The 22879-nt window shown below is 43.7% G+C and overlaps 1 protein-coding gene across 3 annotated transcripts in view; it reads left to right on the top strand.

Moving 5' to 3' along the window:
• LOC140470650 (Fc receptor-like protein 5) overlaps nt 1-21538 on the top strand; it is a 97040-nt gene extending 75502 nt beyond the window's left edge. For all 3 annotated transcript variants that reach the window (XM_072566684.1, XM_072566683.1, XM_072566685.1), the window contains 4 exons: nt 3476-3616; nt 4261-4326; nt 7775-7800; nt 17612-21538. In XM_072566684.1, coding sequence (XP_072422785.1) covers nt 3476-3616; nt 4261-4326; nt 7775-7800; nt 17612-17740 — 362 coding nt within the window. In that variant the 3' untranslated portion in view covers nt 17741-21538. The remainder of the gene's footprint in view (nt 1-3475; nt 3617-4260; nt 4327-7774; nt 7801-17611) is intronic.
• The last annotated feature ends 1341 nt before the right edge of the window (nt 21539-22879 follow it).

Below are 22879 nucleotides of genomic sequence, written 5' to 3'. Positions count from 1 at the left end.
TGTTTTAATTGGTCTTTTTGTTGGTATTGGTACAATTAAGCGTATTATTGCTAAAATACTAACTTCTATTGACAATATCGGTTCCACCCAGAAAATGCTTCTTCTTTACTTAAATCATGGTGAGGAAATATCATTGCCTACCCTTGATTCCCCTTTGGAGAAAGAGGAAGTATGACAGTCTTCTGCTGCCATTGAATTGGATTAATTTGATCCATGCCTTTATGGTGTGGTCATAGAATGACCAAAAGGGGGAAATGAGGATCTAAAATTTGAATTTAGGCAACAAGTGTATGTAGATTTTGATTTACCAGAAAATGGTTTCTCGATTTAAAAAGAATACTACCAAATGGCATTTGAACCAATACTGCTGATTTGCAGAAGTAAGCTGAAATTCAAAGATAAGAAGACAATAGAGTTTTCATAAAATGAATACTGACACATTAATTGACCATTTGAACTAACTTTAAACTGATGCATGCAATGACAATTTACATAAATATCTTTTCCAAAGAATATCATTGGATTAGCCTGTCTTCAATCATGTCACCTTATTATATGTGATTGGTCTTTCTTGTAATTAAGGCAGTACTATTTCATAAAAAAAAATGTGTAATTTTCAAATGTAGTTACGCAACTTCACAACAGAACACAGAAGCTTCAACCTTTGTTTTGCTGGATAGAATTACGTCAAGGTACCTTAATTCAATAAACAAATGACCCTTGCTTTTTGAACAGACCGTAATTCGTTGATTCTTTTGACCAATCTCGAACCAAGAGGCCCCTCTTGAGGGATCTTAGATCTTCACACTCAATAGCCTGAGCAATGATTCGAAATTAAATGTTAACCAATCACTTTCCATGTTCTGTATAAGGTACAAGTAGTTCTGGGATAATGCGCATTTCTGTAGCGTGATTTGGCTTTGAAGAATTACAGAATGGTATTTTCAAGAATGCGTACCTCTTTTCACAATAGCATAATTCCAGCAGGGGTCGGTTTGAACACTTTCTTTTGTGTATGCATGATGTCCGTGCCAGCCTTTGTGCTGTTCTGCGCATGCGCTGCTGGTTTCCACAAAAACCATGTGCTGTTCTGTGCATACGTGACATCAGGCGCTCGTCTTAATGCCATTCTGTACATGTGCTGATGACTCAATACTGTTCTTAGCACGCACAATGTCAGGAGCTGGCCTTCTTGCCATTCTGCACGTGTGCCGATGTCCACGCCAAAGTCTCTGAGTGGTTCTGCGCCTGCACAATGTCAGGCGCTGGCCTTTGTTTCATTCTGCAGGTGCACCGATGACCTCCTGGCTTCTGTGCATGTGCGATGTCAAGCCCAGTCTTTGTGCCGTATTGCACATGTTCCAATGTCAGCTGCCAACAGAGCAGCTTTCTTTGAGAAGCACTGTATAGAGAACAGCTTACATTTTTGATTGCACTGTTGTTAAATTTACTTTTTTTTCCATTAATAAATATGGTTTCAACCTTCATTCAGGCTGTGCTATACCTTGCATTAGATGTTTGGGTGATTTATAAGAGATCATGTGTAATATTTTTTGCTGGTGTGCCCCAACTCCACTTTTCCCATCAGCCACATCGTTTCTATTAAATTACTTACTATTAAGCAAAGTTTCGATGGAATCTAACTCTTGCATTATGAGAGAACTAATTGTAATATGGTCTGTCTTGGTGACACCCTGGCACTTGCCTCATTCGGCCAAGGTCAGAAGTCAGATGACACCAGATTAGAATCCAACAGGTTTATTTGAAATCACAAGCTTTTGGAGCATTACATCTCCATCAGATACTGCTCCCGCTCCCCCATCTCATTCTTGCTCCATTCCCCTGTGGGAACAGCTTCTCCGTATTGACTCTGTTCCAACTCTCTTCCCCACACCCTCACGCATGATTTGAAAATCTCTCTCACACACACAGCCTTCTCCTCTCCCAGGGTGAACAGTAGCCAATTCTTCGATCAATTCTCATGACTGAATTTTCTCATGCCTGGAACTGTTCTTGTAAACTGCTTCTGTACTCTCCCTCTCTGAAATGACCATATCCTTTCCTATGGTGCCCAGAACGGTGTAGAATATTACAGCTGGGGCAGCAAAGTGACTCAATCATTAGCACTGCTGCCTCACAGCGCCAGGGACTCAGGTTCGGTTCCAGCCTCGGGTGACTATCTGTGTGGAGTTTGCACATTCTCCCAGTGTCTGCGTGGGTTTCCTCCAGGTGCTCCGGTTTCCTCTCTCAGTCCAAAGATGTGAAGGTCAGGTGGATTGGCCATGCGAAATTGTCCATAGTGTTAGCTACATTATTCAGAAGTAAGTGTAAGGAAATGGGTCTGGGTTGGTTACTCTTCGGAGGGTCAGTGTGGACTCGTTGGGTTGAAGGGCCTGTTTCCACACTGTAGGTACTCTACTCTAACTGGTGTCGTATGCAAGTTCAACATCACTTATGGCTCTCGAACTCTGCACCCCAATTAGTAAAGCTGAGGACACTGAGCTTTATTAACTGCTGTCCCTCTGAGCTAACACCTTCAGTGATCTGTGCACATATACCCCCCAGCTCCCTCTGCTCATACACCCTTTAGAGTTGTACCCCTCTGTTTTATATTGTCTTTCAATGTACTTCCCACCAAATTGCATCACTTCACACTTCCCTCAACATCAAACTGGACCTATCACCAATCTACCCACTCCATCAATTTGTCAATGTCCTTTCAGAGTTCCATACTCTTCTCCTCACGATTTATGATCGTCCCATGTTTTGTGTCAGTTGCAAACTTGGATTTTGACCCCTGTGCTGCAAGATCCAGATCATTAACATATCAGGAGAAGCAAAGTTCCTTAAGGCATCCCCTGAAAAGCTCCGCTAGAAACTTACTCTATCCCCAAAAATATCTGTCAACCGTCACTCTCTGGTTCCGGCCACTTTTCTGCGTTTCTACTGTCTTCAGAATTCCACCATTTGCAGGGGAAACTTGTATCCTACATGCAAGAAGAATGTTACTGGTGACTGGGAGAGAGTCCGGAACCAGGAGGTCACAGGCTAAAGGAGATGGGATAGGACTGAGATGATGAAAAGTGAATAGGGACCCCGTGGAATTCTTTACCACAGAACGCCAAATAATTTTATTTGTGCAGATTTGGAACAGAGGAGTAAGAATTCACTCCCTGCAGAGCGTCTGTGGGATGCCAGGACACTGAATAAGTTTCAGGAGAAAGATTTTTAATCAGTGGTGGGTTAAAGAGAGTGCTGGCAGGGAAGTGGAGATGAGGCCAAGATGAGATCAATTGAGGTCATACGTATCATATGGGAGGAGTAAATGGCCCACTCCTGCCCCTAACATTTATGTATCTGGTCCATGCTTTGCCATTTCAATAGGATCAGTTGCCTGCTTTCTCATTGGGCATGTTAAATTTAGTGATTTCGCGACAGTCAGAATGATGTTTCATTTCACGATTCTGTGTTCCAGATCCCCCTGGGAATTTTGCCTTGATCGTCGGAGGTTCTGCTGTTGCTGCTGTTCTCCTCACTTTCCTGCTTCTGTTCGCTGTTTGCAGACTGTGTCAGAAAGAGGGAGTTCAGAACATCTCCAATTCCCAACCCAGCAGAGGTCAGTTTGTGACTGGGCACGTGAGAGATAAAGGCTGCATTTCCTTGTATAGCTGCCGGTAAAATTACGGATCGGTGCTTGGCTCACTGTTGTTTGTCATATATACATATAAAAGATTTAGGAAGTATGGTTCATAAATTTGTGTGGGACCAAAACCCATCATATAGTCAGCAGTGAAGAAAGTTATGTAAGATTACTAAACAATTTTGATCAATTTGGTCAATGGATTGAGCAGTAGCAGATAAATGGTGAAGTCCAGCATTTTGGTAAAACAAACAAGGGCAAGACCTATACACTTAATAATAGGGGCCTAGGTTGTGTTGATGAACGGAGAAATTGAAGGGTTCAGTTACATAGTTTTGTGGAAGTCATGTCATCAGTCGACAGGGTGGTTAAGAAGGTGTTTGTCATGTTTGCTTTCATCAGTCAAAGCATTGACCCCATACCCCTCCACCTCTCCTTCCTTAGTTCTGATGGAGATTCACACTGGATCTGAAAAAATTACCACTGTTTCACTCTCTCGGTCTCTCCACAGATTTTGCCAGACCTGCTGAGTTTCTCCAGTGCTCTGTATTGGTTTCAGATCTCCAGAATTCTGTACTATGTTATTTCTCAAACCTTAAAAATTGTGTTCTTTGTTTCAGATGTCAGTGGCTCCACTTCTGGTGATATTGTGTACTCTGTTGTTCAAGGGAACAGGAAAGAAAGAGGTAACATGTTTCAAAATAACTTTGCATTGCTCTGTCAGGAAGGAATCACAAGATTATATCTTCGAAGAATGGGATCAATTCGACTACAGGAGCAGAACTAGACCATTCAACTAATGGAGTCTGTTCCACCATTCAACAAGATTGTGGCTGATGTAATTAACCTCAACTCCATTTTCTCCCCATAACCCTCACTGCCCCTTTCTGGTTAAGAATCTCAGCCTTGAATATATTTCATGATCCAGCCTTGACTGACCTCTGCTGTAAAGAATTCCACAGATTCGCTCTCCTTGTCATCAAGAAATTCTTCCTCCCCTCCATCTTCAATGGGTGCCCCCATTTATTCTGAGGCAATGCCCTTCTGATCCCAGACTCACCCATACAAGGGGACACAACCTCTCTCTGCATTGCCCCTGTCAAGTTCCTCAAAGCATCTTGAATAAGGTGGTCTCTTCTTCTAAACTCCAACCAGGACAGTCCCAACCTACTCCCTCATCATACAGGCCTAACCTCGTTCCTCATTAGACAGTCACTCCGTAGATGGGATCACACCTTCTCGAAATTGCCTCCAATACCCAGATTATCTTTCCTCAGATATGGGCCCCCAAAACCTTATCCCAGACATGGTCTGACTAGTGACTTGTACAGCTTTAGCAGAAGCACCCCCATTTTTATACAGCATTCTCTTCAAAATAAAGGCCACATTCCATTTGCCTTCCCTATACACATTGGTGAGAAGAGGCATAGACGATTTTCTGGAAAGACTAAGAAAATCTGAAGCACTAGGCTTGGGAGTTCTAGTTCAAGACTCTATTCAGGTTAACAGGCAGTTTAAGTCGGCAGTTAGGAAGTCAAATGCAATGTTATCATTCATTTCAAGAGAGACAGAATACAAGAGCAGAGATATACTGCTGATGCTGTATAAGGCTCTTTTCAGACCACATTTGAAATATTATGAACAGTTTTAGGCCCTGTATCTAAGGAAGCATGTACTAGCCTGATAGGAGCTTCAGAGGAGGTTGACATGAACTATCCTGGAAATGAATGACTTGTCAAAAGAGGTGCAATTGAGGATTCTGGGTCTGCTCTTGATAAAGTTTAGAAGGATGAGGGATGATCAATTTGATACTTACAGAATACTGAGAGGCTTGGATCAAGTGGACGTAGAGAAGATGTTTCCATGAGTAGAAGAGATGAGAACCCAAGGGCACAATTTCAGGTGAGGGTCGACCCTTTCGAACCGAGATGAGGAAGAATTTCTTCAGCCAGAAGGTGGTGAAACTCACTGCCATGGAGAGTTGTGGAGACCAAGTCATTAAGTGTCTTTAAGACAGTGATGGACAGATTCTGATTAATAAGGGGATCAATGGTTATGGGGAGAAGGCAGGACAATGGAATTGAGAAAGATATTATCCATCATCGAATGGCAGGGGAGATCCGATGGGCTTAATTCTGCTCCTTAATCTTATGATCTGGTATCACCTGCTGAATTTAAACACAAGCTTTTTGTGATTCACAAATGTGGATGGTCAAATCCTCAGATTCATAGTCTGTTTAAATAATCTTCGACTCCTCTGTTCTTCCCGCATTACCTTACATTTTTGCACGTATTATTCAAAGTTTTTTGGCCATTCACTTAAACCCATCTATGCACACTCACCACTTGCATTCCCATCTATTTTTGCATCACCCACAAACTAGGCTTACTAACATGATGTGGAGGTGGCGGGTGAACAAAGTTAAAAATCTTATAACACCAGGTTATAATCCAAAAGGTTTATTTGAAACTAAGGTCTTTCGGAACGCTGTCCCTTCATCAGGTAGCTAGTCCCCCTCGAGCTAACTGATGAAGGAGCAATGCTTGGAAAGCTTATACTTCCAAATAAACCTGTTTATCTATAACCTGGTGTTGACTATAACCTCACTAGAACATTTTTAACTTTGTCTTATTAAGTGAGTGTGAAACTGTTGTAACATAACTCAGAACGAAAACCCATCTAATTCACTGCTGTCCTTCAGGGAGAGAAATCTCCTTTCCTACCTAGTCTGGCCCTGCATGGGACTCCAGATCCTCAACGATGTGGTTGACACCTAACTTTCCTCAGTGGTTTACTGCACATGGGAAGCAGAATGAGGTCATTCAGCCCATCGAGTCTGCTCTGTTGTTCAATGTGATATGGGATTCCCTACTGAACTTCACCATTTCCTTAATCTGTGCTGTATTCTTTCAGTGAGATAACATAGTCTGACACATCTCCACCTAACACAAAGGCACACCTTTACTCCCTCAGGGATATCTAGAATTGAATGTATCAGTCAGATGGTGTGGCTATATTGGGACTGACTGAAACCAACTTCTTTCTCCACAGCTTGACAGAAATATATCCCCTCGTGCCTTTCCTCCCAGATCCCTGTGCAGCCCATTTCTGTCCAAGTTCCCTTCTCCATTGAACCTACCTCTAACACATTTCCAGGCAGTGCATTCTACGCCCTAACTCCTCACTGGATGAAAAGGTTTATTCCTCACATTTCTTCGCCAACTTGCTTTGTTTCCAAATCACTTTAAATCTACGAGCCCCCTGACCTTGTTCTTTTTGCGAGCAGGAACAGCTTCTCCCTATTGACTCTGTCCAGCCCCTGTTCATGATTTTGAAGACCTACCGCTCCCTCTGCTTCTCCTCTCCAAGGGAATATAGTCACTGACTTCTTTCAGTATCCTCATTGTTGGTGTTTCTCCTTCCTGGAACCTGGTTTCTTGTAAGTCTATCACACAAGCCAGATTTCCATCCACTGACTCCACCTATATTTCCTACTGCCTTGGGAAAGCAGCCAACATAATCATACAGCCCTCCCAACCTGGTTAAACTCTATTACCTCTGAAGAAGATACAAATGTTTGAATATCGATACCAACCTTCTTCCCTGCTGTTACCATACTTTTGAACAGACCTCTGAAATATTAATGTTGATCTCCCTCTCTGCACCTTCTTTACAACTTTAACACTGTATTCTGCAGTCTGTTCTGCTGCCCTGATGCACTTTGTATGTGATGATCTGCCTGTAGAGCATGCAAAACAAAACTTTTCACTCTTTGTGTGCGTGTGCCAACAATAAATCAAATCAAAACTGCTTTGGCGCTCTCTCACTCACTGTGAGACGCTTTCATACCTTTTCTATAATGTGGCAAACACAACTGCATGCTGTATTATCGCTGATGTCCAGCAAGTGCCTTGTACAAGTTCAACATCACCTCCTGTTCTTGGATGCTGTGTGCTTTAGAAACCATGCTCTCCCCCTGTCCTGCCACCTTCAGTCATCTGTGCACATATACTGCCAGCCGCCTCTCCTCTTGCACCCTGTTTTCTTAACTGATACACAATCTCAAGGGAAACGGTAAATGCAATCCATAGCCATGTTATGCACTAAAATCTTTTTCTGGTTGTTTCTTTCAGGTCACATAAGAGCAAGAAGAGAATCGGTAAGTTCTTGTTATTTCATGGACCTTTACAGTACAAGGGATTCTTATTGGCAAAGGTCTGAAAGCAACAGTCCCACTTTCCAGCTCTTTCACCCTTATCCCCTGGAGGCTACGACAATGCAGTTATACATCTAAATACTTCCTTGATGTAACAAGGGTTTCTGCTGTCTCCCACTTCTAGAGGCAGAGAGTTCCAGATAGACCACCATCCTCTGGACGAACAATGTTCTCCGCGAATCCCTTTTTACCTTTAAATCTGTGACCCCCGCTTACTGATTGCTTTACCCTTCAGAAATGTGCCTTACAGCTATGTGTCTCTAACAGTCTAATGCACCTCTATCAGGTCACCCCTCAATCTTCTCCGCTCCAGAGAGAACAATCCGAGCATATCCAACCTCTCTTCATCACTGAAATGTGACACCCAGGCAACATTGCTGTGAATCTGCTCTATACCTCCTCCACTACAATCACATCCTCCCCATAGTAGTCTAGCTGTAGCCCCATCAAGGTCCTGTTTGGCTCAGATATCACCCACCTGCTCTTAAAATCTCTGCCGCAAATAATACAGGCATGTGTCCCGAATGCCTTCGTAACCATTAGCCTGTCCTGCTGCCACCTTCAGGGATTTGTGGACTAGCATCCTGGGACTTGCAGTACTTACAGGATCCTGCAACTTAGTGTCTACATCTTAGGTGCATTATCCCTCCCCAGGTGCATTAAAATAATCATATTTAGGAGCGGTAATAGGTCATTCAACCCACAATGTCTGCTCCGCTGAATGCAGCTGATTTGATAATCCTCAACTTCACTTTCTACCCATAACCCTCAATTCCTCTTCCTGATTAGAATACAGATAGAACATAGAACAACACAGCACAGAACAGGCCCTTCGGCCCACGATGTTGTGCCGAACAATTGTCCTAGTTAAGCACCTATCCATGTACCCATCCAATTGCCGCTTAAAGGTCACCAAAGATTCTGACTCTGCCACTCCCACAGGCAGCGCATTCCATGCCCCCACCACTCTCTGGGTAAAGAACCTACCCCTGACATTCCCCCTATACCTTCCACCCTTCACCTTAAATTTATGTCCCCTTGTAACACTCTGTTGTACCCGGGGAAAAAGTCTCTGACTGTCTACGCTATCTATTCCCCTGATCATCTTATAAACCTTTATCAAGTCACCCCTCATCCTTTGCCGTTCCAATGAGAAAAGGCCTCGCACTCTCAACCTATCCTCAGACAACCTATTCTCCATTCTAGGCAACAGCCTGGTAAATCTCCTCTGCACCCTCTCCAAAGCTTCCACATCTTTCCTAAAGTGAGGTGACCAGAACTGCACACAATTCTCCAAATGTGGCCTTACCAAGATCCTGTAAAACTGCAACATCACCTCACGACTCTTGAATTCAATCCCACTGCTAATGAATGCTAATACACCATAGGCCTTCTTACAAGCACCTGAGTGGCAACTTTCAAAGAGCTATGAACATAGACCCCAAGGTCCCTCTGCTCCTCCACCTTATTAAGAACCCTACCGTTAACCCTGCATTCCGCATTCTTATTTGTCCTTCCAAAATGGACAACCTCACACTTGACAGGGTTGAACTCCATCTGCCACTCCGCAGCCCAGCTCTGCATCATATCTAAGTCCATTCGCAGCCAACAACAGCCCTCCTCACTATCCAGAACTCCACCTATCTTCGTATCATCTGCAAATTTACTGACCCACCCTTCGACTCCCTCTTCCAAGTCATTAATAAAAATTACAAACAGCAGAGGACCCAGAACTGATCCCTGCGGAACTCCACTTGTAACTGGGCTCCAGGCTGAATATTTACCATCTACCACCACTCTCTGACTTCAACTGGTTAGCCAGTTCTCTATCCAACTGGCCAAATTTCCCACTATCCCATGCCTCCTGACTTTCCACATAAGCCTACCATGGGGAACCTTATCAAATGCCTTGCTAAAATCCATGTACACTACATCCACTGCTCTACCCTCATCCACATGCTTGGTCACCTCCTCAAAGAATTCAATAAGATTTGTAAGGCAAGACCTACCCCTCACAAATCCGTGCTGGCTGTCCCTAATCAAGCAGTGTCTTTCCAGATACTCATAAATCTTATCCCTCAGTACCCTTTCCATTACTTTGCCTACCACCTAAGTAAGACTAACTGGCCTGTAATTCCCGGGGTTATCCCTATTCCTTTTTTTGAACAGGGGCACAACATTCGCCACTCTCCAGTCCCCTGGTACCACCTCCATTTACAGTGAAGACGAAAAGATCATTGCCAACGGCTCTGCAATTTCCTCTCTTGCTTCCCACATAATCCTAGGATATATCCCGTCAGGCCCAGGGGACTTGTCTATCCTCAAGTTTTTCAAAATGCCCAACACATCTTCCTTCCTAACAAGTACTTCCTCGAGCTTACCAGTCCGTTTCATACTCTCCTCTTCAACATTACGGTCCCTCTCATTTGCAAATACTGAAGAAAAGTACTCATTCAAGACCTCTCCTATCTCTTCCAACTCAATGCACAGTCTCCCACTACTGTCCTTGATCGGACCTACCCTCGTTCTCGTCATTCTCATATACGCATAAAAGGCCTTGGGGTTACCCTTGATCCTACCCGCCAAAGATTTTTTATGCCCTCTCTTTGCTCTCCTAATCCCTTTCTTCAGGTCCCTCCTGGCTATCCTGTATCCCTCCAACGCACTGTCTGAACCTTGTTTCCTTAACCTTATGTAAGCCATCTTCTTCCTCTTTACTAGACATTCAACCTCCATCGTCAACCAAGGTTCCCTCACACGACCATCTCTTTCCTGCCTGACACGTCGTATCTGTTCCTTGAAAAAGTTCCACATTTCAACGACATCCTTCCCCTGACAGCCTATGCTCCTCAGATCCTGTCTTGCAGCATCGTATTTACCCTTCCCCCACTTGTAAAACCTACCCTGTTGCACGCACCTATCTCTCTCCATAACCAAGGTGAAAGCCACAGAATTGTGGTCACCATCACCAAAATGCTCACCCACTAACAAGCCCATCACTTGTTCTTTACCGAGTACCAAATCCAATATGGCCTCCCATCTGGTCGGACAATCTACATACTGAGATAGAAAAGCTTCCTGGACACACTGCAGAAACACCGCCCATCCAATCTATTTGATCTAAACAGCTTCCAATCAATATTTGGGAAGTTGAAATCACGCATGACTACTACCCTCTGGCTTCTGCACCTTTCCAAAATCTGTTTCCCAATCTGTTTCTCCACATCTCTGCTGCTATTGGGGGGCCTGTAGTAAACACCCAACAAGGTGACTGCTCCTTTCCTATTTCTGACTTCAGCCCATACTACCTCCAAAGGCAGATCCCCCTCGAACTGCCTTTCTGCAGCCATTATACCATTTGTAATTTGCAACGCCACCCCCCCCCTCCTTTTTTACCACCCTCCCTAATCTTACTGAAATATCTAACCAGGAACCTCCAACAACCATTCCAGTCCCTCTTCTATCCACGTTTCCGTGATGGCCACAACATCGTAGTCCCAAGTACCGATCCACGCCTTAAGTTCACCCACCGTATTTCTGATACTCCTTGCGTTGAAGTATACACACTTGAACCCATCTCTGTGTCCGCAAGTATTCCCTGTCAGTGCTACCTTCTCCACAGCTTCCCTACATTCTTGGACATCCTGAAGAACAGCTAACCTACTTGCTGGATGACAAGTCCAGATCTCATCCCCCTGCCAACTTAGTTTAACTCCCCCCCCCACCCCCCGAAGAGTGCTAGCAAACCTACCTCCCAGGATATTGGTGCCCTTCTGGTTCAGGTGCAACCCGTCCTGCTTGTACAGGTCCCACCTTCCCCAGAATGCAGTCCAATTGTCCAAATACCTGAAGCCCTCCCTCCTACACCATCCTTGCAGCCACGTGTTCAACTGCACTCACTCCCTATTCCTTGCCTCACTGTCACGTGGCACCGGCAACAACCCAGAGATGATGACTCTGTCCATCCTAGCTTTTAGCTTCCAGCCTCCAGCCTAACTCCCTTGAATGACCTCCCCACCCCTCTTCCTGCTGCTCTCTGCTGCAAAAAGACCGTTGGCGTCAAGGTAAGTTCTTAAATAACAATCACTTACCTTCCCGACCAGCTCTGCGCTCTGACCTAACTTCCGCCTAGCACCCGCCACTCTCTGCTGCAAAAAGCAGATAAAAAATCTCAGCCTTGAATATACTTTCACGACTAAGCCTCGACAGCCTTCTGCAGTAAAGAAGTCCACAGACACTCTCTCCTGGAAAAGAAGAAACTCCTCCTCATCTCCATCTTCAAGGGGCAACAAACTCCCTTCCCCCTGTCACATTCTGAAATGATGCCCCTCTGGTCCCAGACTTTTCCACATCGGGAGAAACAACCTCTCTCTGCATCTCCCCTCAAGTCAAGCCATTTGAGAATCTTCAATAGGGTCGCCTATCTTTCTTCTCAACACCAAATGTGCTTAGGCTTGACCTACTCACCTCTTCCTCAACACACAATCTCTCCATACCCAAGATCAGCTTCTCTGGCCTGCCTCCAATGTCTAGTCTACCTCTCCTTAGATACGGAGGCCCAGAACTGATCACTGTATCACAGATGTGGTCTATCGAGTGTCTTGTATAGTTTAAACAAAATCTCGCAACTTTTATATTCCATTCCCTTTGAAATAAAGGCTATTATGACCGGCTTAACTTCGACATTAGCTTTTGTTTTGGGATTCACGGACCAGGACTCCCAAACGTTTAGGTCCACAGCTTTACGCAGTCTTTCACCATTTAAATATTAAGTACTGACATCAATTTAATAGATGTGGTTCTGTGTGATACATTAATTAATCATTAAAAGTGGATCTGGTCAAATGAACCATGTTAAAAACACCCAGCTAGCTCTCTGATCCAGCAAATCGAGGTCATGGATGAATTATATTAATGTTAGACTATTAATCCGGATTCCTAGGTGATGTTCCAGTGACGGAGGTGCGAATCCTGCCATGGCAAAGGGGTGAATTTGAGTTCAATAAAAGTCTTGGATGTAGAGTTTAATGAGGACCATTGACAGGAGAGAGCCCCATCTGGGTGTAATGTCCTTTCAGGAGGAAAATCTGTCATCTTTACCCAGTCTGGCCTACATATAACTCCAGACCACACAACAATGTGACTGACTCTTAACTGTCCTATTGGCAATTACGGTGGGGTGATAAATGTTAGCCCAGCCAGTCACACCTGCATCCTACGAGTGTATATTTTTAAAGAAAAATGGGCTTGACGGAAGGAAACCTGTACCCAGTCTGACTTTCCTGAGTTATCTATTCTGTAATACTTTGCGTTCTACTAGAGACAAAAGACCTGTCAACAGAATACTATCATAATGTGTAAACCTACTGAATGGCTGCAATGCAAGAGTGGACACACTGCAAGGGCTCAGAGATCATAGCTTGAGAAATATAAACAAGAGCGGACAGTGACTATTTGATCTTTGCAGCTACTGCAAGCTTTATGCAACTAACACTTTTTGCAGAACAGTCCATGTCGCAAAGTGTTCTGTAGACAGCTGAGATCAGGACATTTGTAGCAACTGTGCCCAATCATCACCAAAGTGTCATCAGCTGTCCCTCAATGCAAGGATGTCATCTACTCAGGATAATACGTTTTTGTTGTTGTTCTTTATGCAACTGAACTGGCAGATTATCTGTACAGGTAGTGGGATCTGGTGCAGGATATGCTTCCTTTCCTTTCTCCATTGCTGCTCTGACTCATCATTGATCCACATTGTGATGCAGCTGGGCAGACAAGTTGCCACTTTTAAAGATTGATAGTAAAGTCCTCCGATCGTTTAAGGTCCACGATCCTGAATTTTAAGTAGTTTCATCGAAAGCTTCAGTGTCTTGGAAGACTGGATCCACTTTTGTCATTTATATATAAATGATTTAGATGAGGAGATGGAAAGCATGTTTAGTAAGTTTGCAGAGAACATCAGGATTGGTAGTATAGTGGATAATGAAGAAGGTTATCGAAGATTGCAAAGAAATCATGATCAATTGGGTCAATGGGCAGAAAGTGGCTGATGGTGTCTAATTTGGATAAATCTGAAGTAATGTACTTTGGTAAAACAAACAAAGACAGGAACTATACAATTAGAAGTAGAGCCATCAGTGGTCTTGCAGAACAGAGAAACCGAGGGGTTCAGGGACATAATTCTCTGAAGTTTGCATCACAGATAGATGGGTGATTCAGAAGGCATTTCGACACTTGCCTTTAGAACATAGAACATAGAAACATACAGCGCAGTACAGGCCCTTCGGCCCTCGATTTTGCGCCGACCGAAGCCTACACTAGCCCAATAACCTCCATATGCTTGTCCAATGCCCGCTTAAATGACCATAAAGAGGGAGAGTCCACCACTGCTACTGGCAGGGCATTCCATGAACTCACAACCCGCTGAGTAAAAAATCTACCCCTAACATCTGTCCTATACCTACCACCCCTTAATTTAAAGCTGTGTCCCCTGGTAACAGCTGACTTCATTAGCGGAAAAAGGTTCTCACTGTCAACCCTATCTAAACCCCTAATCATCTTGTACACCTCTGTCAAATCTCCCCTAAACCTTCTTTTCTCCAATGAGAAAAGCCCCAAGTGCCTCAGCCTTTCCTCGTAGGATCTTCCTACCATGCCAGGCAACATCCTGGTAAACCTGCTCTCCACTCGTTCCAATGCCTCCACATCCTTCCTCTAATATGGCGACCAAAACTGCACACAATACTCCAGATGAGGCCGCACCAGAGTCTTATACAACTACAACATGACCTCAGGACTCCGGAACTCAATTCCTCTACCAATAAAGCCCAGTACACCATATGCCTTCTTCACAGCACTATTTACCTGGGTGGCAACTTTCAAAGATCTGTGTACATGGACACCAAGATCCCTCTGCTCATCCACACTACCAATTAGTCTACCATTAGCCCAGTAATCCATCTTCTTGTTACTCCTACCAAAGTGAATGACTTCACACTTAGCTACATTGAATTCCATTTGCCACCTTACTGCCCAGCTCTGCAACTTATCTATATCCCGCTGTAACCTGCCACATCCTTCTTCGCTGTCCACAACTCCACGAATTTCGGGTCATCCGCAAACTTGCTCACCCAGCCTTCAAGCCCCTCCTCCAGGTCATTTAGAAAAATGACAAACAGCAATGGTCCCAAAACAGATCCTTGTGGAACACCACTGGTAACTGCGCTCCAAGATGAACCTATACCATCAACTACTACCCTCTGTCTCCTTCCAGCCAGCCAATTCCTAATCCAAATCTCTAATGCACCCTCAATGCCATACCTCCGTAGTTTTTGCATTAGTCTGCCATGGGGTACCTTATCGAACGCCTTGCTAAAATCCATATACACCACATCTACTGCTTTACCCTCGTCCACTTCCTTGGTCACCTTCTCAAAGAATTCAATAAGGTTTGTGAGGCACGACCTGCCCTTCACAAAACCATGCTGACTATCCTTGATCACATTATTCCTATCCAGATGTTCATAAATCCTATCCCTTACAATTCTCTCTAAGACTTTGCCCACAACAGAAGTGAGACTCACTGGCCTATAGTTACTCGGGCTATCCCTGCTCCCCTTCTTGAACAAGGGGACCACATTCGCTATCCTCCAGTCTTCTGGCACTATTCCTGTAGACAACGACGACATAAAAATCAAGGCCAATGGCTCCGCTATCTCCTCTCTAGCTTCCCAGAGGATCCTAGGATAAATGCCATCAGGCCCAGGGGACTTATCTATTTTCATCCTTTCCAGAATTTCCAACACCTCTTCCCTACATACCTCAAAGCCGTCCATTCTAATTAATTGTGACTCAGTATTCACATCGGCAACAACGTCCTGTTCCTGAGTGAATACTGATGAAAAGTATTGATTTAGTGTCTCACCGATCTCCTCCGCCTCCACACACAACTTCCCACTACTATCCTTGACTGGACCGATACCTACCCTCGTCATCCTTTTCTTCCTGACATACCTATAGAAAGCCTTTGGGTGTTCCCTAATCCTACCAACTAAGGACTTCTCAGGCCCCCTTCTCGCTGCTCTTAGCTCTCTCTTTAGATCCTTCCTGGCTACCTTATAACTCTCAATCGCCCCAACTGAACCTTCACGCCTCATCTTTACATAGGCCGCCCTCTTCCCTTTCACAAGGGATTCCAATTCCTTGTTAAACCACGGCTCCCTCACAAGACCCTTTACTCCCTGCCTGACTGGTACATACTTATCAAGGACACCCATTAGCTGTTCCTTGAACAATCTCCACATATCATTTGTGTTCTTCCCTTGAAGCCTATTTTTCCAATCCACGCATCCTAAGTCCTGCCTCACCGCATCATAATTTCCCTGCCCCCAGCTATAACTGTTGCTCTGCAGTGCACACTTATTCCTCTCCATCACTAGAGTAAAAGTCACCGAGTTGTGGTCACTGCCCGCGAAGTGCTCACCTACCTCCAAGTCTAACACCTGGCCTGGTTCATTACCTAGAACCAAATCCAGTATAGCCTCACCTCTTGTTGGCCTGTCTACATATTGTGTCAGGAAACCCTCCTGCACACATTGGACAAACACCGACCCATCTAACGAACTCGAGATATAGCTTTCCCAGTCAATATCTGGGAAGTTAAAGTCCCCCATAACAACCACACTTTATTGCTCAGACTTTTGATTCTAGGAGTTGGGATGTCCTATTAAGGTTGAACAGGACGGTGGTGAGGCCTGTTCTAGAGTACTGTGTCCAGTTCTGACTCCTTGTTATAGGAAGGATGTAATTAAGTTGGAGAGAGTTTGGAAGAGATTTACCTGGATGCTGTCGAGAATGGAAGATTTAAGGTGAGACGAGAGAGATTTTATAAAGGCATAACTGGTAATTTTTCTTCTGAAGTGGTTTGTGTGTGGAATGAACTTTCAGAATAAGTGGTGGATACGGACACAATTACAATGTTTAAAATATGTTTATGTAAGATCATGCAAGATCATAGGTCAACCACAGGCAGTTGGAACAGTTTAGTTTGGGATTATGTTTGGCATGGACTGTTTGGACTGAAGGGTCTGTTTCAGTGCTGTATGAATATGACTCTTGGTGACTCCAGGCCCACAGCGGGGTGGTTGGGTCTCAAAGTGGAAACATAATTTTTGGGTTGATTGGTTCATTCCCGCTCTATTTTTTTAAACTAAAATGACTGCCTTCTTCACTGCCTCAGACTGATTCCTGAGATGGCAGGACTGTCAGATGAACAGAGACTGAATTAGTTAGGAGTATATTTACTCAAGTTTAGAAGAATTGGGGTGAGAGGAAACCAATAAATTCTAACAGGGTCAAAGCAGGAAGGAATTTCCCACTAACAGAGGTAAGGGAGAGGAGTTCAAAACAAATGGGTCATAGTCGAAATGAGACAGGATGTAGGGCTGCGATGGGTAGAAATGTCTTCACTCAAGAAGTGGGGAGCCTGTGAAATTCTCCACCACAGAAAGCAGTCATGATGAGAACACTGAATATTGTTCAAGGAAGATTGGGATAGAGTACTTAGGGGCTAAAAAGAGAAAGTAGGAAAAGGGAGACTGAGTTGGGGGATACTACTGGAGCAGGCTGGAGGGGCCGGGTGACCTATGCCTGCTCCCACTTGCTCTGTCCTTCAGCCCCTTTGTTGAAGTGCAATTACAAAAATGGTCAGAAATGCAACGAGTTTTGGATTAAGACATTGTCTGTTCCCTTGCAGAGGGAGGCTGACAGTCACGTGACTTACGCGTCGTTAATGCACCTCGAAAGGACAAGGGAGCAAGACGTACGTGCCGGAAGGCAGGAAGATAATGGTTCGTCTACCTATCAGAACATTCGGAGGAGCTAGTCACAGAACTCTGCTGGTGAAGATTAAAAGTTCCTTCAGGTGGTGGGCATGACTTGTCTTCACTTGCCATCGTCAACTGAAGAAAAGAACGGATCAAATTAACACAGCATTTCATGTCAGAGAAATGGTGTCTGATTTCTCTCTCACTCTCGAGCACAAATGATTCCAAATTCTGTGAATGTATCCCCAATCGTTAGTGGTTAGAAGGCGGGAGGTCTTCTGTCCAAAGCTGTGGGTTCACATCTTCACGCAATTCTAAATACTCACTGTGAGAAACTAAGCTCACACACTTCAATAATTTCAGTACGAGACAAAATCTGAATCAGAAGTGTCCTTTATTTTACTCTTGCAATAGGGTGTGAAGTCCACTGTCTGTCTGTAAGGCAAGGGACTCACACACCGAATTCAATGAATACTCGATATTTATATAATTTGTTTCCAATACATTCTTTTTAATTCATTGCTCCCCCCCCCCACCCTGTTAACATCCTCCACTTCCCGAAGACCGGTACCCATTACTCCTGTTTATTTCTTGCCTTATCCGGCCTGGTCTGTGACAAAATGCTTATTTCTGGCCTCACAAGGCCGTTTGACCTCATCCTGCTGTGGGTCATTGTTAGGCATATCCTTTCCTTACCATTACCTCCATCTGTGCCGCCCCTCTCATACAGATCGTTAAGACCCTTTTAATTGGGGTTTGTTCCTGTGTTTCTGTAAAAGTTGGAAACAGATGTTTATACCTACTGTTTGTACAGGCATATCTAGCTTAACTGCCTCTCCTCACAGCATCTTATCTAGTCACCTGTATTTCTACCATTGTTTTGCAGTCCCATGTCTTTATTGCACATACTTTTAGCTAATACAAAAAATAATTATGTATTTCCTTCACATAGTTTCCATTCTTGTTGACTCAGCTCTTGGCTGAAACAATTACACACTAGTGTTAGTTCATTTACTTTGTATAAGTAATTATAATTGCAGAAGTAACATTACTTTACCTACATCCCACATCACGTTTGGGACCAATGGCACAATGGATTGCTGGTTGGTATAGAATCATGCAACACAGAATCAGACACTTTGGTCCAAGAAAGAGATACAAATACAAGAGTTAACGGGTGTGAGAGAGAGAGAGAGAGAGGGAGGACAGGTGCAAATATAACAAAAACATTTTTCATTCATACATTCCTGCATTGTAAAAATTGTGAATTCTTGTCCCAAAGGGAGGGGAGGGAGACAGACGATAAATTCCAGAAGTTGTTTACAGAAGAGGCCTGACACAATGTAACATTTCAGCAATGTCTGCTTTTGCAAGCTTGATATCTGAGAGGCACAAATGTACAAAAACTGAAATAGCTCAGTGACTGGCTTCTCGGTCATAGTCATAGAGATGGTGCAGCACAGAAACAGTTCCTTCTATCCAACTTGTCCATATTGACAAGATATCCTAAAATTAATCTAATCTAATTTGCTAGCATTCAGCCCATATCCCTCTAAACCCTTCCTATCTTATATCCATTTAAATGTCTTTTAAATGTTGTAATTATACCAGTGTGACAAACAAAGCTCACTCACTTCAATAATTTCAGTCCGAGACAAGATCTGAATCAGTAGTGTCATTTATTTTACCCTTGCAAGAGGGTGCGATGTCCACTGTCTACAAGGCAGGGACACACACACCCCCTGAATTCAACGAATACACGATATTTATGTCATTTGGTTCCTTTTTTTATCCCATTGCTCCTCCCCGTTTACATCTTCCACTTCTCTAAGACCGGCACCCATTACTCCTGTTTATCTCTTGCCTTATCTGGCCTTGTCTGTGACAAAATGCTTATTTCTGGCCTCACAAGGCCGTTTGACCACATCCTGCTGTGGCCCATTGTTAGGTATTGTCTACTCCCTCCATCTGTGCTTTACCCAACCATACTGATCCTTATGACCTTGTAATTGGGGTTTGTTCCTGTGTTTCTGTAAAAGTGGGAAATAGATGCTTATAACTACTGCTTGTGCAAGCATATCTGGCTTAACCTACATCCTCACAGCACCTTATCTATTTGTCTGTAACATCTACCATTGTTTTGCAGTCACGTTTCATTCTTGCATGCAATTTTAGCTAATACAAAAGCAATTATGTATTTCCTCCACATAGTTTGCATTCTAGTTGACTCAGCTCTTAGTTGAAAGAATTACACACTGGTGGGAGTTCATTTACCTTGCATAAGTAATTATAATTGCAGAAGTAACACTACTTTACCTATAATCCCACAACCAGCCTCCACCACTTCCTCTGGCACCTTACTCCAGAAATGCACCGTCGTCTATGTGAAAAGTTGCCGCTTAGGACCCTTTGAAATCTTTCTCCTCTCACTGTAAACCCATGCCTTCTTGTTCTGGACTCCCCTACCCAGAGAGAAGACTGTGTTTACTTATGGTTTTCATGCCCCTCATGATTTAAAAAAAATCTCTAAGGTCACCCCTGCTCTTCCGACATTTCACTGAAAACAGCCCCAGCCTCTTCAGCCTCCCTATAGCGCAAAACCTTCAACCATGGCAACCATTTCTGAAATCTTTCAAGCTACACAACATCCTTCCCTAGTGAGGACACCAGAATTGCAATCAATAATCCAAAAGTGGAAGAACCAATGTCCTCAACATGATCTCTGAACTGCTATACTCAATGTGTGGAGTTGGAAAATTACAGCAGGTTAGTAGCAACAGAGAAGCAGGAGAGTCGATATTTCAAGTATAAACCCTTCATTAGGAATGACATTCCTGATGAAGGGCTTATGCCCGCCACGTCAACTCTCCTGCTCATCAAATGCTGTCTGACTTGCTGTGCTTTTCCAGTGCCCCAGTTTTAGACTCTGATCTCCAGCATCTGCAGTTCTCACTTTCTCCTACAGTCAATGCTTTGACCAAAAGTAAAAGCATACCAACCCCTTCTTCACTATTCTATCTACCTGCACCAACCCTTAAGGAAATACGAACCTGCACTCCAAGGTCAGGTTCAGCAACACTCCCTAGGACCTTACCATCAAGTGTATAAATCCAGTCCTGAATTGCCTTTCCAAATGCAGCACCTCTTATTTATCTAAATTAAACTCTGTCTGCCACTCCTCGGCCATTTCCCCACCTGATCACAATGCCCTTTTACTCTGAGATAACCTTTTTCGGTATCCACTACACCTCCAGTTTTGGTATGATCTGAAAATTTACTAACCATGTATCCTATGTTCATATCCAAATCATTTACATAAACAGTGAAAAGCAGAGAACCCAGCACCAATCCTTGTGGCACACCACTGGTCGCAGGCCTCCACTCTGAAAAGCAACTCTCCACCATGACCCTCTATCATCTATCTTGTAAATATATGGCTTACACAAAAAACTGAAGGCTGGCTGCAACTGTGAATCTCTGCAGCAGTCAGAAGCCTGTGAAGACGCGGTTTAACCCACGCAGGAGGCGGTCACGTGACATTCCGTTTCGCGCCCCGGAGGTGGGCCGAGGTCACGTGATGATCCGTTTCGCAGGCAAAAAAGCTCACGTGGGGTCGGACATTCAGGAATGCAAGGAGGCAGAGAATGGAGTCAGACCAACAGCCAATGAGAAGATAATTCTACCTCAGTGTGTGTATGACGTTTTTTATTGTATAAAAGACTGGGGCAGGGACAGAACGAGGTCTTACTTTTTGAACTGGCACATGTGGCAGTTGGTCAGGGAAAAAGGGTTAGACCCAGAGCTCTGAATGCTTTGTCCACTTACTGTTTAAAATAAATCAAGAGTGTGAGACTGAATATCTTCTCCTAGTGCTTCATTTAAAAGAACACACAGTACTTGGCTCACACATAGAAGAAAGTAAAATTGGTAGTTTGAGCCAAGGTCCTACAATTTGGTGACCCCGACGTGATGAAGACGGAGAAGTGACGTAAAGAGTGAAAAATAGAAACAACGGACGACTGACGTTTGAGGACAACAACAAGCGGCGCCGCATTAAAAAAAAAGGTGAGCAGACGCCTGTTTATATCGAAGTTCTGCAATTGGAAACACTAAATTGATTGTTGTCATTATACTGCAAGTGTCCTAGCAAGAGTAAGTGGACAAAGTATTGATTGTAGTGCGTACAGGTTTAAAGTCCCTTGGGGTTAGAGTCCTCATAAAAGCAACAAGGTACGTATGGGTGAGGAGGTTTAAAGTCCATTGAGCAGGATCTCATAAAAGCAACGCTCACAAATTTTGGTTTATGATTGTGTTATAAGTTTTAAGAATTGGGGAATGTACGGAGGGTGGTATAAAAACCAGTAGTGTTTTGAAGACAGACGGTGGTGTCTCAGTGAGAGAATTGGGTTGGTTGCTCGGTTATATTTATATCTAAACCAACTGACTACTGGACGGGAGGATTGAAACAAAAATACATAAAATGGAAGGGGAGTTTGATAAAGAGTGTGAAGAATACAGAGGGTGTTCTTCCGATTTAATGTTGCCTGTAAAACAGCAGTGGGGTAAAGCCAGAAGTCAGTGGGCTTGCAAGGAACAAACAAAATACAATGATGGAGAAATATGATAAGATTTGGGAGGAATTACAGAAACAGGGCAAAGTCCCTAAGGATGAGGAGAGGAAGAAATTGTCACTGTTTTTGGGAAAAGTAGAAGAGCAAGCTAAATTAGAAGTAGAAGAGCATATGAAGGGAGAGAAAGGGTCCATGTTACGTAGAAGAAAGTGGACAAAAGAAGGTGAGGAGAAAGAAGAGAGGAGGATTCATCTGCATAACATGACGTTAGCCTGTATGGCAGTAGAAATATTACAAAAGAGAGTAGGTGGTACCTCTGCAATAGAATTGACAAAGGAGACAGAGAAGGCAGGACCATCTGCGCCATTATATCCTAAATTGCCTGTGATACAATCACCACCCCCATATCCTGTAATACAAATGCCACTTATGTATGTTCATGAAGGGGTGTTAGATGTGCAAGAAGTAGGAACAAGAGAGTATAACGTAGTAAAACAGAGACTAGCGGAAGCTCTAGAAGAAAGTATCAGAAAAGTAGAAAAGTTAACATTAGAAGTTGATCAGAGGGTTAAGGAAGTAGAGGAGTCGAATAGGGTGATGATGACGCATAGGAGAAATAAAGAACAG

This window comes from Chiloscyllium punctatum, chromosome 52 (genome assembly GCF_047496795.1).
Source record: "Chiloscyllium punctatum isolate Juve2018m chromosome 52, sChiPun1.3, whole genome shotgun sequence".
Lineage (NCBI taxonomy): Eukaryota > Metazoa > Chordata > Chondrichthyes > Orectolobiformes > Hemiscylliidae > Chiloscyllium > Chiloscyllium punctatum.
The sequence above is the reverse complement of the archived record's forward strand: the minus strand, read 5'-3'. Positions and strand labels throughout refer to the sequence as shown.